The 19124-nt window shown below is 43.3% G+C and overlaps 1 protein-coding gene across 1 annotated transcript; it reads left to right on the top strand.

Annotated features, from left to right (window-relative positions):
- Nucleotides 1–1721: 1721 nt before the first annotated feature.
- Nucleotides 1722–5513, top strand: LOC148906774 (uncharacterized). The gene is made up of 7 exons (XM_089037571.1): nt 1722–1898; nt 2461–2577; nt 2946–3110; nt 3519–3635; nt 4156–4344; nt 4966–5082; nt 5305–5513. The coding sequence occupies exons 1-7, from the start codon at nt 1776–1778 to the stop codon at nt 5416–5418; spliced, it is 942 nt and encodes a 313-aa protein (XP_088893697.1). The 5' UTR covers nt 1722–1775; the 3' UTR covers nt 5419–5513.
- The last annotated feature ends 13611 nt before the right edge of the window (nt 5514–19124 follow it).

Raw genomic sequence — 19124 nt, 5'->3', positions numbered from 1 at the left:
ATCGAACTGTGATGAGTTAACCATGCCCTGACTTAGAACTGCGCTCTAGGTCCGATGACGTAGAACTTGCAAAAGGAAAATTTTGTCCTCAAAAATGTTAATGTTCAAACTGAAAAAAAGTAAAAACTCTATGGTGAAATTTCTTCAAATTTTGCATATGGCTTTGGTTTATGTTTTCGGAAACTTGAGGCCCGTTTACAAAGGCGAATTTTTTTCGGCGACTTGCAGCGTGATTTCCACCATTCTTGCGGCGAATCACGTGCGGTCATAAATGGCTCGTGTAAACTACCGGCGATTTTGAAGCGATTTGATAAATTCACGTCGCCAATGCATCCCCACTATTTTAAACATGTTCGAATTAAGTGCGCTTTTTCGGTGATTTTCTCTGTTTCAAGAGATGAAAATACCCTCAGGGCACCCTACACGGTAGAATTGTTAGATGTCAACAAAGGCGGAAAAATTAGTAAAGACGGGAAAAAGGGCATCAAAGAGTGTAACAGTTGGAAGCAGTCAGTTCAAGAGTAATTATTAAGTAACATATTGGCCAAGTAGGATGAGTGCCTTTATATGACTAGTTCTCCATATTGCAAGAGACAAGACAAGAAACAAGTAGCAAGAGAAAAAATCAGTAAAACACTTGAACAAGAATTTGAAAATTTCAAGATCGTCGCTTTCCATGACAAAAGAAATTGAGAAAGATTAAAACTGAATACTGCTTGTTGCAGTCAGCCATACATGTTTACATGCCTCAGAAATAGCATTTTTTACAAAATCGCAGCAGATCGCGCAAAAATCGCAACTCAAATCGCCTCAAAATCGGTTGTTTACACTCGCGATTTATGATCACACGTGAATCTGTGTAAACGGGCCTTTAAGGAAAAATTCAAAAATTTATGTAAGAGAGGGAACTATTCCAAACAAATTGTATTGATTTTCACGAATTCCCTCTTACATAATTTTTTTCTGTTTTCGTCGAAAAGGAGATTACGATACAAAGTTTAAATATTCCGGTTTTTAAAAAAAATCACGTTTTGGTTCTTGAGTTATGACTTTACTTTTAAGACATAACGAGGTTTCTAATGTTTTAGCAACTTCTCAAGTCATTTTTTCATGTTCATTGTGATCTTTGGTTTATGGTCTTTGGCCTTCAGGGCGGATGACTTGCTGTCATATTAATGCCATTTCTTTTTAAAGTTAATAACTGTGAGTGTATGTGATAAGGCACAAAACCCTTTCCAGCCTCTTTTAAACTGATAAAACTCAAAATTTTTGATAAATATAAAAATGAGTGATGAAGTCTCTGATTAGTTTTTCACCGTTGCTATTATATCTAAAATGTAAATCAGAATAAAATAGCCATCGTGCTTCTGTACAAATACTATTCCACACTATTCTTTTATTCCAGTCTTCAGCAGTCTTTGCCTATTGTAGCCTATTATTCTACCAGCTGAATGTTATTTCTGAACTCTGTCAAAATCTTGTCTCACCATTAACTTTTTTCTTAAGAGTGGTTCAGGATACTAAATAGTTCATGACATGATAACATAATACCTTCAGCGTTGTCGCTTCTGCTTTCATTTAACAATAAATAATGTACATAAGAAACCGTACAATACGCTGACACAATCCAAGACTAACACAGATTTTTCAATATTTGCTGAAAAACACGTTTGCAAAAGGATTCCATTGTCTGAAATACTATAAAAAGAGTTCAGAATTTTAGAGCTGATACATCTTTAAAGTTGTAGCTTGAAGGTACAAGTCTTGAATCAAACATGAAGCAATCTATTGCGGTTATTTTGCTGTTCGCCTTCGTGGCTCAGATCTATGCCACTAATGAACTGGATGCTTATCTGACGGAAGATATGGAAGATGATTCGGACAGACATCCATATGTGGTAGGGGATTCATGTAAATATAGATGCATAAACGAATTAATTTAATTTTAGCCAATTAAAAAATTTTTTTTTGAACTTGAAAACCGCAATGTTCGCTTTTCAGTAACTTGACAAAACAAGTATACAAGTATAAAATCATTTTTACATTTTTTTGTTTCAAATCATTTTTCAATCGAAAACACCGACATTTTTTTCTAGCTCGTTTGTAAGGCTTTTTTTTTTCATTTAAAAGTAGACAGCATTAATTTTTCCAAATAACCTTTGAATACGTTCCAGTCAATTTTCCGATGTTATATCTATATTCGAGGTAGTTTGTCTCTGGCTTTTTCTTTAGTTTTTGACGTTTCAGCTGTGGTTACCAGCCTTTATTAGATCTTAACGAATTAAACTATATCCAATTAAATTAAGTAATACTAGCATGACAAAGGTAGACGCTAAAGCACTGTTGTCAGACGTAGGAAAACACTGTCTTTCCCTATTAGCTCTAACATTATAAAATATAATCATAATTGCAATTAAGGTAAACTACAGGTCAGGGTATCCTTTTACTAATTTCTTTTAGCAATGCAAGATTGATTTGTACGACTGCATGAGGAAGGGAGCTCAGTCCAAAACAGAATGCCTCAAGGCCTACTACAACTGCATGAAGCAACTTGTCCCTACCGTACCCCCCTTCGTGGTAAGTACATGTTACAAAGTTTAGTTTTATTCTCTCTGTAATATCAATTCTCAATACCAATACACCAAATGGTGGCTCATTTTAGGTAAATTAGCGCTGATCGAGCAAAAAGTAAAAAAAAAAAAAAAAATGTGAAAGAAATTTGAAAAAATAACATGAAAAACCCTGAGTGATTAAATCCCTGTAAATTTCAAGAAACTTTTGTCTCCAAAATGTTGCCCAACCGAATGTTGCCAACTCGTCCTCTCCAAACTCCAATACAACGCAGGTGGAGTGCTACGCCACAGTTTGAAGCATGCCTCAAACTTAAGACACTAAATAGCAAAACTCCATCCATTTGTTACATTTTCTCCAATTGTTGTTCAAAGGTCCAGTGTAAAGACGAGCTCAAGAATTGCGTGGCTACAGCAACTGGTTTTGTGAACAAAGGCAAATGCTTTGTTGAATTCGCCAAGTGTTTGAAAAATGGAGGACCATCCTCGCCATCTACGTTCCTGATGGACGACGTTGTGCCAGACAGACACCCATACGTGGTGAGTGTCTTTTCCTATCCATGAGATAAGTCAAATATCCTCGTACAAAATAAGTAAGCTTTATTATTAGTCACTTTATGAGGTGAATGAGACTTCACATCAAGGTATCACACTGAGAATTTGACCATCCTCCTTTTTTTAAATTCCCAAAAAATCTCGTTATAATTTGGCTGCTTGCGAGGGAAAAAATAATAGTTTACTACACAGCACAAGATGATCAACTAGGCATCAGGAGGTTTCCGTTTTTTCTGTTTCTTCCAACAATAGTTGATTGCGGGCTGCGCTGCCTACGCGGTGCATTAGAATAAATCAATCAATATAGAAGTGGATTCAACTGTTTTTATGATGTACTGATAGATTATAAGCGATCTTTATATCTTGTTATTAAATATATCTCGTTATTAATAGCAATGCAAGATTGATCTGTACGACTGCATTAGACTGAAGAAGAAAAGCAGAATGGAATGTCTTAAGGACTACAAGAGCTGCATGTCGGTACTCATCCCCACCGTCCCTCCCTTCGTGGTGAGTTACTTTTTCTATATCTGCATGTCAGTACTAATCCCCACCGTCCCTCCCTTCGTGGTGAGTTTTTCTATATCTGCATGTCAGTACTAATCCCCACCGTCCCTCCCTTCGTGGTGAGTTTTTCTATATCTGCATGTCGGTACTCATCCCCACCGTCCCTCCCTTCGTGGTGAGTTAATGTTTCTATATCTGCATGTCAGTACTAATCCCCACCGTCCCTCCCTTCGTGGTGAGTTTTTCTATATCTGCATGTCGGTCCTCATCCCCACCGTCCCTCCCTTCGTGGTGAGTTAATGTTTCTATATCTGCATGTCGGTACTAATCCCCACCGTCCCTCCCTTCGTGGTGAGTTTTTCTATATCTGCATGTGAGTCTTTCTCCAGTAATGGTCAATGGTCTGTTGAGTAGTACATCATGACTTATTTCCATTTATAAATATCTTCCAGACCTTTTCATTCCATGAAAATTGAGAACATGTACATTTATACAAAACTGAATATTTCTATTCCTCCAAAAGATCGCTTGCAAAGATGAACTCAAGAGCTGTGTATCAGGAGCCAGCAGCATTCTTGATAAGGCTGTTTGCTTCAGGGATTTTGGAAAATGTTTGATCAACAAGGGACCCAGTCCCACAGCATTCGATGCAGGCGAGTTCGTTCTGAACGCCATGGAAGATGGTCCAGCCCCCACCCGGCATCCATATTTCGTAAGAATATATTTATTGTATATCCAAGAACATCATTAAGACCATGCTTCATTCTCATTAGTATTATTTCTTTTCTTCGATCATTTTTATATTGATGCTTTTTTTCATGCGTTACTGATGAACAACATCACTATTCAAGTGACAAATAACACGTGATCTCAACATGGAAAACCGTGGATTCAATTCATGACCGACTTGAACATAAAATCTCATTAAAATTTCATCAAGCATCTTTTCCCCTCACGATCAGTTTCCGGTCTTCAGGCGGGAATCGAACCCGTGCCCTTCTGTTTGCTAGAGACGCTCAAACCAGCTGCAAAATATGCTCGATGGAACATAATACACATCTTTGATAACTATATCTAAGCACAAGAAAATACATTAATACTCACATTAATACTCATATGCATGTCATTTCTTGAATTCAAGATCATTCACAATCAATTTCCACTTAGGTTATGGAACAGCGTTGTTTCTAAGTGATCAGGCTTAAATGCCATCTACACCTCAGTTTCAGTAGCTCAGTTGGTCACGCAACAGAAAAATCTTATTCCCTCAACTAACAATTGCCCAAAAATACTTTTGACTTTGTTGGTTCTAACCGTTCTCTTTTTCTTCCAGCAATGCAAGATCGATCTTTATAAATGCATTAAGGAAGGACAGAAAGGAAAACTTCAATGTTTGAAAGACTACAAGAGCTGCATGGCCCAACTCATCCCCACAGTACCCCCCTTCTTGGTAAGTTTACTCTCTGGACTTTGATCAGCCCAGAGGTTGTTTCATGGGTCGATATGTGAGTTAGCTGTGCTTTGTCCAAAATCAGTCGACAGGTTGTTTTGCAGGGTATCTATAAATTTGAAGGTTCGAGAATGAGCTGGACAACGCTCATAAGCTAGTGCATCGCAACCTAAAATGGAACGAAAACATTTACTTATCTATGACTTATTTATTTATTTACAGGTCAAGTGCCGAGATGATCTGAAGACGTGTTTAAGCAGCTCAGATGGATGGAAAGCCAAAGCACAGTGTTTCGTTGATTTTGGAAAATGCATCAAGAATAAAGGAAGCGCATAAATATACGTGAACGTCTCTTGAAACAGGAATATCAGACCAAAAACATGTGTTAGAAGTAGAATTATAGAACAATAAAACATTGAAAAAGTTTAAAATGCTTCCATTGTCATTTCTCAGTAGTGGATCGAAATAGCGAGCCCGTACCTCCCGGCTAATTATATTTAAAACTGAGACAAAGTTTACTACAAAAAGCGACAGGCATTGCAAGTGCCACTGAATAACAGGGTCTCGGAGTTTGATTCAGGAGGCGTTATTTTGGGGAAAGTTCCTGCCATATACACATACACGAACTAACTGTTAGTATATAAAAGTCCGGGAGATTGAAAAAAAATTAATCGCGTAGAGCTATTTTGACTTTACTTCGGCCCAGGATTAAAACAACTCTAAAGCTGGGACAGGTCGATTCACTTTTACTTGAATACTATTCACGCGGGTTAAAATACTAAAGGGTGTGACTAAGGGGTACGAGCACTAGAGGAGGAGTATATAGTCTTACCATATATACGCTTAGTTAAAGTTTCGATTTATGCTGAAATGGTATACTAACATTCATATATAAATGAATTGGGTAAATAGAAGATAAAGACTGTTGTTAAAAATGAAGAAAACACCTCTCAGCTTTACTTCATTTTGCATCTTCAAGAATTCAATTAATCACGGAACGGAAATGGATTACACCGTCATACTTGGCTGCCGGCACAAGACTGTACACCTATCAAAGTTATTAAAAAGAAAGTAAATGAAGACACTGAACTCAATATCGAATATGAATTGCTCACTTTCCATATTGGTTCACTCATCAGTCCATTTATCGGTTCACAAAGTAATCATTCGAGGCTGTAGTGTAGTTTTAAAAAATATTTTTGTCTTATACCTTGCAGCCTCGACTGAATGCTTGTGCGAGTTTGACCGCTGGTCCATGGCCAAATCAATAAATTGAACAGGCAAGTGTCCCGGTAAACGATCTTAGATACTAGACAGATTAAGCATCAGTTTCCCCCTAGCAATCCATAAGACAAAATAACGTTATCATCCTTCATTTTCCTATATTTCGCTTCACTTGTCACCGCGTATCTGTTTACATGAAGGTTTAATTTTCTTTTTCTTTAAATATGAAGAATTTTTTGCTCTGCTTAACTCATGTTTCACAATTGATAAACGAGCAGCTTTAAATTCAGGGGGGTCAGAGTTACAAAAATATTATATCTTTAAGAGGCTTCCTACCCAAACTTGTTTCAACACTCACATTCCAAACAGCCCTGTCCTCCCCTTTCAACCCATAAATCAGGAACGCTCGGTGTCCGCTCAGTTCAACGCTCAGTTCAAATGTGTATCATACCCAGACCGCCGAATCTTTATCCTTAGATATCATTCCACGTGTTTTGTTGCTCTCCTTTCCTCCATAGAATATTGTGGACCGAGAAACACAAGGATCCCAAAACGACGTCAAAGTCCTAAAACTACAGAGCCAGCTCATTAATAGTCGCAGGCTCATGACAGGTCAAAGCCTTGTTTATAATTATATTCATAGATAAAATAGATGTCTTGCTGTTTATCAAATAACTTAATTTTAAGTGATATAACGTCGCGTGTAGATTTGTATGGCTATGATAGCCCACTTTTACCCTGATCCATGACTAACGTCATTACCTAAATGACTACTGACCAAAGTTTAGTGTAACTTTGTAATTAATCGACACAAACATTTTTGTTGAGTAAATATCAACAGTATATTAGAATACGTTTCACGTGTTGTCGTAATTTCAGCAGCATTTCCGTCATTTTCTAATCGAAAGGGCGACCATCTTCAATGTCCTTATTCGGGCTTCTCGACAGAAAAATGCCTTTCTTGTATGTTATACATGCTTTGTCACGACAACGATCATTCACGTCAGTCAGTTAAAGCAGCAGGTAGGGGGACTCGCGAAGGGGGTACCGGGAACGCCGGGGATTACCTGCCTTAAGTGGCATGCGTCCCCGCGGGAATTACTCGTAGGCAGGTATTTTGGTAGCGCAAACGGTGGTTAAAATATTCCTTAGATATAGATGGACACCATCAAAAGCATTCAGAACAAAACTGTGCGCAAGCTTAGGACCCGCGCGTTGGACAACTTGGACGCCGACTTTGCCTTCACGACATTTATGGAGGGAAATACAGATGAAACTATGGACGAGGAAAGAGCAGAAAGGATAATCGACTTGATGCCCGAAGGCGACTACCGTTTGGAGTTGACGTTTATAAAGTATTTAGACGGCGAGTGGATAATAGAAAAAGGGCGTAATCCGATACGGGCGTCGGATAGGAAGGACCTGTTCGTTTTAAACAAGGACACGCGTCCTGGAGCACTGGTGGGCATCGACATGCTGTTCTACGAGGTTGCTTACCCGGTTACCGTAGTTATCTACGCTGCTTATAAGATCAAAAAGCCGGACGTTAAGAAGCTCAAGCCAATGCGGCATCCTGGCAACTGCGTGGGTAAGTTGGTGAGGGAGTTCTTTGAGGATTCCTCTCGCGGTGGTAAGTTAACTTTGAAGAGAAGAGAAGCCATCAGGAAATGGGAGCATGTCACCCGCAGGGCCGGAGCAACGATAGACAACATCAAGAAGTTGGAAACCGCGTTAGAAAGGCGTATACACGTGAAAGATATCACGGACGGTTTTATCTACTCCGGAACGCACAAGTACGGCGGCCGTGGTGCGCCCATAGTTATTTACCAGCACAACGGGCATGCGTGGAGGGAGTTAAGGTTCCCAAAGAAGAAAGAAACGCGCGTTTACAAGGAGTCGCCGCTTGCAGAACTAATGCACGAGAATTCTATTTGGTTGATGGACGCGGAGGGAAGTCAATTTATGACCCAAGACGGCACCTTGTATCGTCCTGAAGTGGAACAGCTGCGCATTCAAAGTGCGTGCGAGACTTTAGGAGAAGACTTCTCCGACGAAGTGCTTAGCTCCCGTAGCTTGGATTTCTTAGCCGCGAAGAAGAGAAACGGCTGGAAACCCACGCCGGAGGAGTTCAAAGACATAGCCAAAGCGTGCGTAGAACACGGCCACGGCGGCTTGTGGAACATGGAGTACGACGAAGACGAATACGTGTCGCTGGACATGAAACATTGTTACCCCGCAAGCTTCAAAGGTCTAGGAGATTGTAAGGAATATTATGACCGTTACGGACATCCAGACTCGCAGTTCTTCCGCGTTGCGTTGGATGGTCATTACGACGCACCAGCAACGGGATTTGTCAGGTTAACCAGCTGGAAGCTCGCAAAAGGCTTACATCCGATAATTTACGCGTGGTATGGAAAGCATCTGCAGGAGAAAGAATGGTTGCCCGTGCCTCTACTGAAGTTCTTCGAAGAGCGTAAGCTTTTAACCTACACGGCGCACGAAGCCATACTTTGTCACAGCGCCTTTACCAAATGGTTACCGGAGCATAACCCCACGGCGCGGGTGGTAATAGGAAAGTTCACCCAGGGCGCAAAGGAAGGCGAGAAACATATGCAAAGGCGCTTGATAACGGACGAAGGCGAGCTAAGCTTCCTCATCAAGCGCGCGCATGACAAAGGAACGATGGTATCTGTGGAGAAATGGGATTACATGATCGACGATAAACTACACGAATGGAATGCGTTATGCTACTACCAGGACCATCGACCGCAGTATTACCATCTGCGTGCCAGCATGTTAGCCTACGCGCACATTAACCTATTAGCGATGCTCCTGCGGTTTGACAAAGAAGATATCCCCCGCGTAGCTACGGATTCTTTGTACGTTAAGCCGAGCGTATTGGAAAAGATGAAGGAATTCTACACTGCCGATGAACTTGCAGAAAGTGGCCAATGGCGCGTCAAAGATGAGGAGATAAAAGCCTGGAGAGCACGTGTGGAGTATCACGGCGAGCATACTAAAGGCGCCGTAACGCCAACTGAGGAGCCTCTACCTTCAGTTGCCTACCCAATCTCTTACCAACGCTTCTCTTACCTCTACGGCACGGGCGGCAGTGGCAAAACGACGCGTGTGTTAGAACTCTTTCCTAAGATAAAGGTGCTAACGCCAACGCACCGTTTGGAAAGAGAACTCTGCGAAATGGGCCACGACGCTCAAACGTACCACAGCTTCTTTCGTTGGAATGGCCAAAAGTGGGTACCAGAAGCCATCCACGACATACCTCCGGTGATACTTTGGGATGAGATTTGCACCGTACCTTTAGAAATCCTCAAAGAATTCGTAGAATTCCTCCGTGGAAAGTGTCAAGTAATATTCGCCGGAGATCCCTGCCAGCCTCCTCCAATAGCCGGAGAGATGCCCCACGAATGGCTGAAAGATTTCGTAGACCATGCGGAGGAAATCAACACAGATTACCGCAGTAAGGATCAAGTAAGATACCTGAAAGCGGAATTAAGGGGCCTTAGTGATGCCGAGCAATGCAAGACACTGCGCAAACGCGTACGAGCGAAGTCCTACGAGGACTTCCTTTACACATGGCATCCAAAGGATCTGGTGCTGAGCAGCAAACGCGCAGCACAGTCTCGCATACAAAAGGATTTGCTAAATATACACCGAGAGCGCTTCCCTACGCATCCCGTACCTGTTTGCTACAAACCCCACGACACCCGCATGCAAAAAAGAGACGTCTCGGTACCTGGTACCGACATCCAACTGCAGAACGCAGTAACGCACGATAAAGCCTGGGTACCCATAGAAAAGGTGGAAAAAATAACCTCCCATCCAGATTGGCGCTTGGGCTATTGCATGACAGTCCACAGCGCGCAAGGGCTTACCATAAAAGAAACCTTATGGATCATAGACCAGCGGCTGTGTTGGAGCAACCTTATCTACACCGCCGTAAGCCGCGTGGAGTATGCCAAACAGTTAAAAAGAGCCTGGGGTCCGCAATTGCGCTACGATAAGACGCCAGAGGACGTAGCCAAAGAGAATATCGCCAAGAAACTCCTTCGCTACAAGCGGCACGACGAAGAAAAAAATATGACGTTCGACCTATGCGTGGACGACGTCTATAAGAAAGGGGCAAGGTGTGCCAAATGTAACATACCTCTACTATGGAGGTTTGACCCAAATGACGATCAGCAGTTCTCCGTGGATCGTATAAATAACAAACGCGGCCATTGCAGAGGTAACGTAAGACTGACATGCCTAGAGTGTAATCGGGCGCGTGGAGCAGCACTACTCTGAGTCTTTGGGAAGCAGCAGTAAGGCGGACTCGCGGTCAATGTCAAAGATTTACGGGTTTTACAGGCGGTTTAAGGAAGGCGCCGGCAGCGGGAATAAGCCGTGCGATAAGTCCTTACTGCTGCTGTGTTGGGAATCAAAGATAAGTGTTTATAAAAATGTACGATATATATACGATGCATGAATGTAAAAAGTTCACCAATGACTTCTGTATAATTTGCCTAAGATCCAAAGTTAACATACCTAAGCCCAGGGGTTTCTGGTGTTGTGGTAAGAAAATGCAAATAGAAGACGACACGTCAGCACAGTGTTACGAGTGTGGTAAGAATATTCGTAATGCCGTACCAAATGCTACCAGAGAGCAGTATTACGCCAATGGAGGTCGTAAGAAAACGCCATATAAGAGAATAAAATACTTCAGGGACTGGATGAGTCATATCCAAGGTTTACATCCGATATATTTAAACAACGAAGTAAGGAAGAAAATCATAGACCATTTAGAAGAGCCAACCCCACAAAGCCTACGGAAGACATTGAAAAAATTAAAACTAGGGAAATATTACAAAGCTATTCCCTATCTTTTGTCTGAAATTACCGGTAAGTCTATTCCTGAGGTTTCTGATATGAGCAGAGCCGAGTGGATGTTTTGTCGGTTGGATAAGGATATTCCTTATTACCCTGACGTAATCTATGAAATATTTTACAAAATAGACCCCAGCCACCCCCTATTAGAATGGATTCCGAGAAGATAGTGGAATTAGCATAAATCTTATGGCATAAGATTACGCGTAATTTCTAGACTGACGTTCGATATGTAAATAGAATCCCGTCACGATATTTACTGAGCAAGCTTTCTTTGAAGCTCTTCTTTTGCCTCCTGATAGATCTTTTTGCGAGATTCCTCGGAAAGATCTTTTACGACTGTTTTTTTATTCCTTATGTCCGTCTTTAGTTTCTCGTATTTGTCTTCTTCGGTCAGAATAAGCGAGAATTCTACGTCGTCTATCTTTCTGTCACGCAAAGCCTTTGAGACAAGGTCGGTAATAGTATTTACTTTAGCCCTAGACAGAGCTATTGTCGTGTCATGCTTGGATATTTTCGTGGATAGCTTTTTCATAATACCCGTAGCAACAGCAGAAATAATACCACAGGTTGCTCCAACGCCGGCCAAAGGAACTCCAACGATTATTCCCGGTCCAGTAAGCGAAGTAGCAACGCCAGAGCCCGTCAACACAACGGATATGGATCCTGAAGTTATCGCAATCTTATGTAGCGTACTCCGGGCTCTGACGTATTTCTTCCTAACTTTTTCATAGTGTTTTGTTTGCCCTTCCAAGTAAGCCAAGATTAAGTTCGCTTTATTCAGACGAAAGTTTTCGGCGTTTAGTTCGTTAGGTGTAGTATAGGGAACATCTGGGTACAACTTAGGTGCTGAAGGTATAACATCCATTATATATACTAATGTACGACGCTTTTGGGAATAATATACAGGAGCAGCCACATCACAACAACCGGGATTACTGGAACTGGAGGGCCTTTAGGAAGATGTTTCCGCACGCGGATGCTAGTAAGTTCGAAAGAAGACCCGATGGGATTTACTATAACGGCTCTAGGATGTACAGCAATGCGGACTTGGAGCCAAAGCATCCTACGATTTTACAACCAAAACCCGAGCATAAAGAAAGGCAACCTAATTTTCCAGAGAATCTATTGCCGGCAACCCAGAATTACCCATTTTACGACAACAAAGGTGGAGCGAATGACTTTGCTAAGATGGTTACCTCCTTAGAAATCCCCGTGGGTCCTACGACTTTCAAGACAAAAGTCAGAGACATCTTTAGAGAAACTGCCATGAAACATACCTCAGGGAAAGAATCCAGAGAATGGTTATCAGGTCCCAACATGCGGTATTGGCCGCAGCAGTTAAACTTTGCCGTCTGGGCTGCTACTAAAGGATGCGGTATAGCCGCGGATATGTTCCATATTCCTTTCCTGCGATTTCATGTTGCTTTTACTATTCGTAGGATATTGTTTGAGTTAGGAGCGCCGCTTCCTAGTGACACTATCTTTAACCCGAAGGATAACAAATATGACAAAGTCGTATGGGAGCGATTAAGGAATGAGTTTAAGCTTACCAACCCCGATTTTCGTAACAAAGAGGGTATCGCCCATGGTTTAGGAGAGACTTACACCTATGCTTCGTATGTTGGTGCCAGCATAGAAACGCCGGGCATGGGGTATCCTAGCTCTTACGAATTCTCGGACTTAGGAGGCAGCGGAACGAAGGGTAATTTAATTTACTACATAGAAAGCAAAGAAAAGTATCCTTGGGCGCCTTTCTTTGCCGCAAAGGGCATTGGACTGAAAAACCTAGCAAGGATTAATCGAAGCATCGAAGCCTTTGTTTACTGCATTCTAGGGGCCCAGGTTAGCACTCGCAGCCCCATCGTAGATGCCTCCGGTGCGTCACAGGAAACGCAACAAGTATTCCTTGTCCTCTTCGAAAGCGCTGTTATCGAGAATGAGATCTCTAAGTCGGTGCAGAGATATCAACTTGCAGTGCAGCAGTCTAAAGTGCGACTGGATTACGCTTTGTCGCCGGGTTGTTGGTTGATGCCAAGTAATTTGGTTATCAACACCAATTCCGTCGTGGGTTACAACAATAAGCTGCAGCGAGCTACCAAGGACATGAAGTTTGGGGTGAACGACGTGAACTCTGACACTCTTAGAAGCATCCCCCATTTCGTGGAGAAGCCTAAGAAGGAGCACGTAGAAAAGCCCGCACCAAAGAACGTAAAGAAGAAGCCCAAAAAGAAGGTCCTGCCTGCGATACCTGAGGAATATGACCATAACTTACTAAAAGCCGGCTTAGCCGCCGCAGGCGTTGGTCTGAGCTATTATATATGGCGATGAACAACCCCTACGTAGCTGGAGTAGATTGTGTCTATACGACTTACACAGGCGAGAAAAAATACACCCAGGCATCTTGGGTTGATGTCATGGGCATGTCCGTGAATTTGAACTACTCGGGAAAGAAGTTAATCCTTTGTAGTATTTGCATTGGCACGAGTAGTCACGCCAACGTCGGCTTTAGGTTCCTGGATGAGAATGGCATACTGCAGCCTATGCGCGCGAAGACGAACAACAGGGAGCCTGCGCATTTCTCCGTAGAGCCCAACCCCGGCAGCGCCGAAAATCTATCGGTTTGGACTTTCCACATGGTCGCCGATTGCCATGGGAAGGTAAAGCTGCAAATGCGCGTAGATGACACCGGGAGCGTTTGCATAAATAGCATAGAAAATCAGAGAGATACAGCCTATAATCACAAGACCATTAGCACCCTTACGTTAATGAGTCTCTAGAAGGAAATTTATTTCCTGAAATATATGAACCCACACGTAAAGGAAGAAGGCTTTCATTACTATTTAGGGGAGATTTATTACCAAGGGGATGAGTGGTTTGATACCGGAATTTGGGTAAAGGTTGGGGGTTTAGGATTACTAATATGCACCCTTGACGTTAACCTACGCAATAGCTGTAATCTTGGGTTTAGGATAGTAGATGAGACCAACACTCCACTATTTCCATATAGAAAAAAAGTAAATAACAGGCACCCATCACACTTTACGTATGAGGCTTCAAGTAGTAGGGAAAATCAGTCGCCGGTGACTTTTCATATGATAGTTAATTGTCAATACGCGAAGCTTCAACTTCGCCCCAGCGACACCGCAGGAGGTGATAAGTATAAAGGCTTCGTCGTATTTAATGCCGCGACGTTTAAGGGTGACGTGGTGGACGCTGTTTGGAATCATAAGACCATTAGCACCATGAGTGTGCTGCCGCTAGTTCCGCATTATCAAGGCGGTGCGAATACTATCTCTACTTATCCCAAGTCGAGAACACCCCGGATGCCTGACGACGATAAGCCCCCAGTAACGTACCCAGATAAGATTAACCCTGAATCTTCTTCAGGAGTACCACCCCAATAGCGACGACCAAGATCCAAATGTTGTTGCCCACGAACTTCAACAGTTCACCGCCCGTCTTCAGTACCAAACCTAAGGTGCTACCAAGCAAGCCTGGAATGCTTGCTACCATTTTTTTACCCAGCGCCGTTAACCCTGCCGCAAGTCCCGTAGTTACCTTAGCCAGCCCTGCACCCATTTCCTTACCCACCTTGGCTAGGTCGCCGCCTATTTTCTTACCCAGCGCCTTTGCCTTCGCACCTACGGCGCTAATTGCATCCATAATAGCAACCACCGCACCAGCAATACCGCCCGCAAATGCCAACGGCACGCCAATTTTTAAGAGGTACTTCATTACCGTCTTTACTTTTTGCTTAGTGGTGGTAGCCCCTCGCTCCCGCTCTGCGGTAGCAAGCCTCGTCCTTGCCTCCTCAAGCCTTTCCAGTGTTTCCTCCAATTCCCTTTGCGCAGCTACCCGCTCTTCTTCGGGGCGCGGTTGCTCAGCTATTATTTCCCGTTGTGTGTTGGCGTGGTGCCCTAAGTCTTCGACGGCGCCACTTAATTGTCGGATTTGCTCATCTTTATGGGCGACTTCATCCAACAACTGCATTCTGTGTTGCTCGACTCTAAGCAAGGTGTTGGAGGACTCCATAAGTTCCTCCTCCCTTTCGTCCAAGCCTCTCATGGCGTCCTGAAGGGCTTGAAACGTCCCCCTTCGGTCTGCCTTAGCTTCGTCGAGCCTTTCCATGAGGGCCGCATATCTTCCATTCATTACATCTCTTTCCTCTTTTACAGCTTGTAATTCCCTTGCTAATTCTTGTGGGTCTCCCCCGCGTTCATATGTTAAATCCTTGATCCTATCCACGAGCCTTGTTATTTCAGCGTCCTTTTCCCTCCTAAGGGAGGCTACTTCTGCTATTTTTCCCTGCTCCAGGTCGGATATTTCCTCATTTTGCCTTTCTATTTCCGCAGTTAGGTTTCTGATATCTTCCCTTGCATTTCGAAGTTGCATGACTTTTTGGTCTTCGCTCTTTCCACCTGCTTCAGGTGGTAGATTTGCAAGGGCGCCAAAGAATCTTTGCCTACCAATGTTTATCCGCTCCTCAGACATTTGCTCCTGTATTGCTAAGTTAGGACTTCCAATGGCCCGCCTTAACGTTTTAGGAATCTTGGGGTCGGGAAAGAAATTCCCCCGCTCATCTCTAATTAAATGAATCTTAGAGCCGCTTTTTGGGAGCCTACCAAGAATTATTTCTTTACCATATTCCTCATCTTCATCAAACACCATTATTGCTTTTTTAGGATCCCAATCGGGCAATAACTCCCTTAGCCTATCGAAGTCGTCCGGCTGGTCTTTGCCTATGGATTCGTCCATTTGTTCTTGGACTCTTTGAAGCCATTGGGCGTCGGGGGCTTCAGGGACCAAGTCGTCCATTTGTAGATATTCCGGAATAGGCTTGTATGGATTCTTGGACTTATACTTTTCCCTTAAGGAGCGCATAGCATCGCGGAATCTACTGCCATACCTGTCGAGTAACTTACTAAAGAGGCCTCGTTTATCCACGTTGTCATCAGGAAGCAAAGACTCATACTCATCGTCGTTAATGTCAACTTGACCTTCTTCGGTAAGGGGGTCAAAATCCGTTCCTTCTACTTCCATTATATATGATAAGCTCAAAGTTAAATCCCAACGTATTACCTAAGCAGGTTGGCGGACTGAAAGCAGAACGCACCTTTCATCGGGTCACATTCACGCCCAGCAGCGCTAAGCCAGGGGAAACCCTGTACGTAGGCGTGCCCCGTCTAACGGATAACCTAGTCTTAGTTCCTGGCACCTTGGCTTTGAGGTTTGACCTAGCGGTGCAGTCAAGCCCCACAGATGAAAGGATTATCGTTAACAACGTGGGTCGCAACATCGTTTCTAAGATGCGCGTAAAGTTCGCCGGGGAATCCTTGCTGGACTTAAATAGGTACGATCTGTATACCACGTACAAAGACTTATGGTTGACAGCCTTTGACCGCGCGCAAAGGATAGAACAAGGAATTGGTAGTGTCATTCTACGTAAGGTCCGCACACCTACGAAAACGCAACCTACTGACGGCAGCGGAGAAACCGCAGTGGCAGACGCAAAGCGAATAAAGACCGCCTATGGTAGCAAGTATGTCATACCACTGGACTTTGAAGTAATCACGAATCACGGCGCGTATTACCCAAGACAGTTATCCGAGCTACAGTTTGAAGTAACTTTAGCAGATGCTAATAACATTATTGGTGGGCTAAGCACTGCACTTACCACAACAACCCCATACTCTATTACCAACTTAGAGCTACAGTACGAAACGGTGTACAGCGAAGAGCTGGCCCGTAGCGCCGGCATGGAATACAGCTCCGGGAAGGCATTCTTATACGACCACGTAGTAATGTATAAGACGTTTAGCTTCTTGGATAAGACGGATGAGGTTATCAACCAAAGCATTAACCTCCCCCGAAGAAGTCTCACGGGGTTGATGCTGGTGTTTGCTAAGCCCTATGAGGCCGGCAAGCGTGACTCCGAAGCCTTTCATAACCCCAACATTACTAACGTCGGCGTGAATATCAACGGCGTTCCAAACAAGGTCTACTCCCAGGGAATAAAGCCCGCAGACGTGTACAGGGAGGCAATGCGCAAGTTTGGCGACCAAATTAGCCCCGAGGAATTCTTTAAGGATAAGTACGCGTTATGGATTGACATGCGCACCATTAACGACGAAGACCTACATGGTCAGGGTTTACGTCTAGTAAATACGCAGGATGGCATAACATTGGAGATCAAGCGCACCAAGAACGCCAGTGCAGGTGACAGCGACAAGATAAACTGCTACGTCTTCGTCGTCTCTGACGCGCAACTAAGCGTAGAAATGAACCAACTTAAAAGTGTTGCATATTAATGTTAAAATATTTCTTAGATATACAATGCTTCGCGTATTTGAAAACAACGACACCAAACTGCAATGCATAGTGCAAGGCGAAACTTTGTACTTCAAAGCAAAGGAGGTGGCTTTGGCGTTGGGCTATGAGCGCCCTAGAGATGCAATTAGAGCACACGTATCTGAGAAATACCAGAAAAGATGGGTTGATCTACAAGGGGCTGCGAATCACCGCTCCTTTACTACGCAACCAAATGCCGTGTTTATATCCGAACCTGGTTTGTACGAACTGATATTTAGCTCCAAACTACCCAAAGCTGTGGAGTTTCGTGATTGGGTCTTTGAGGAAGTCCTACCCGCGCTAAGGAAAACGGGTAAATATGCAATAGAAAGGCGGTTTGGCGGCCCAAATAAGTTAGTATTCAAGATCGAAAATGAAGCCGACCTACACGCGAAGGTCGTCGACTACACACGTAGGTTTTACCCCGATTTCATCATAGCGCCGGGTCTTGGCGAACTTTAAGATTCAGACAGCAAGCGAATAACCTGCTGGCGAAAAGGCTACCAAGCCGGTCAACCCGACCTTGTAATCCTAAATGCGCATAAGGAATACCGCGGGTTGTGTATTGAGTTGAAAACCCCAAAAGGAAACGGCGTCTTATCCGCGAAGCAATCTAAGAAAATCTCACAGCTTGACGTAAATGGTTACCTAACGATGGTTAGCAACGATTACGACATTATCTGCCGTGCCCTGATGGATTACGCGGATGGCATTCGTATTCCCTGTAAGGGCTGTGTAAAGCGGTTTTAAAGTCCTACGCCACTTTGAAAACGCACCTAAAGATATTCCATAGGTATAATGAAGCTCAGCTTGACTCACTGGCGTGATCTTGTCCACGGTAAAGCATACGAAATAAAAAATTACGTCGTCTTCGAAGACATCGACCGTTTACGGTTAGTCCTCAAAGACTTAGAAGGCAAGGAATATTCCCTTTGGGCGCCGGATTGCGTGCGGTACGTAATTCAGGGCGAGGAATTCACCCACTTACGCAGCCATGGTAAGGTAAATGGCCGATGGAAGTTTGACATTGAAAGAAGAGTCACCCCATCTCCTCTTTGTAGTTAAGCGCGTCTGCTAAGGTCCGCTGCGCTTTAGGATCCGCGGAGCACCAATGCCCCACAAAGGATCCTTCCAGGAATGCACTGCCGCAATGAAGGCAGGTGTATTTTTTACGCGGCGGCTTACGAGGGGTAATGCAATCGGCAGGTAGTTCGCAAGTAATACAGTCCATATATTGAAAGGGTGATTAGGAATCCTCCAAAGAATGCGGCTGCGTAGGCTAGCATATACCTTTTAAAAGGGGTCCTTATATTTATTAATGTTTCTTCTTTTCTTATTGAGTTCTGCATACCTTCTCCAAAACACGCTCTTATATTTATTAATGTTTCTTCTTTTATTCTTAATAAACAATCAAGGAATATTAATAAATATAAGAGTGTGTTTTGAGACTCTTTGCGCAAACCCTACTTTACTTACGGGCTTTCCTTACCTCCATGTTTTGGGCATGCCAATCATCAAAGCGATCCAAGTACTCCTTAAAACCACGGGGATGATGTTGCGGGCACAAACACTGCCAGATATGA

The sequence above is a fragment of the Actinia tenebrosa genome, unplaced genomic scaffold (assembly GCF_029948245.1).
Source record: "Actinia tenebrosa isolate PJP-AT-01 unplaced genomic scaffold, QUT_ActTen_1.0 PGA_scaffold5__44_contigs__length_20552954, whole genome shotgun sequence".
Lineage (NCBI taxonomy): Eukaryota > Metazoa > Cnidaria > Anthozoa > Actiniaria > Actiniidae > Actinia > Actinia tenebrosa.
This window is presented reverse-complemented; position numbering and strand designations above follow the sequence as displayed.

What these genes read in the sequence shown, in the direction of transcription:
- LOC148906774 (XM_089037571.1), top strand. Translation starts at nt 1,776, where the DNA reads ATGAAGCAATCTATTGCGGTTATTTTGCTGTTCGCCTTCGTGGCTCAG. An exon ending in CGGACAGACATCCATATGTG is followed by an intron (nt 1,899 to 2,460) that starts GTAGGGGATTCA and finishes AATTTCTTTTAG; the next exon opens with CAATGCAAGATTGATTTGTA. An exon ending in CAGACAGACACCCATACGTG is followed by an intron (nt 3,111 to 3,518) that starts GTGAGTGTCTTT and finishes CGTTATTAATAG; the next exon opens with CAATGCAAGATTGATCTGTA.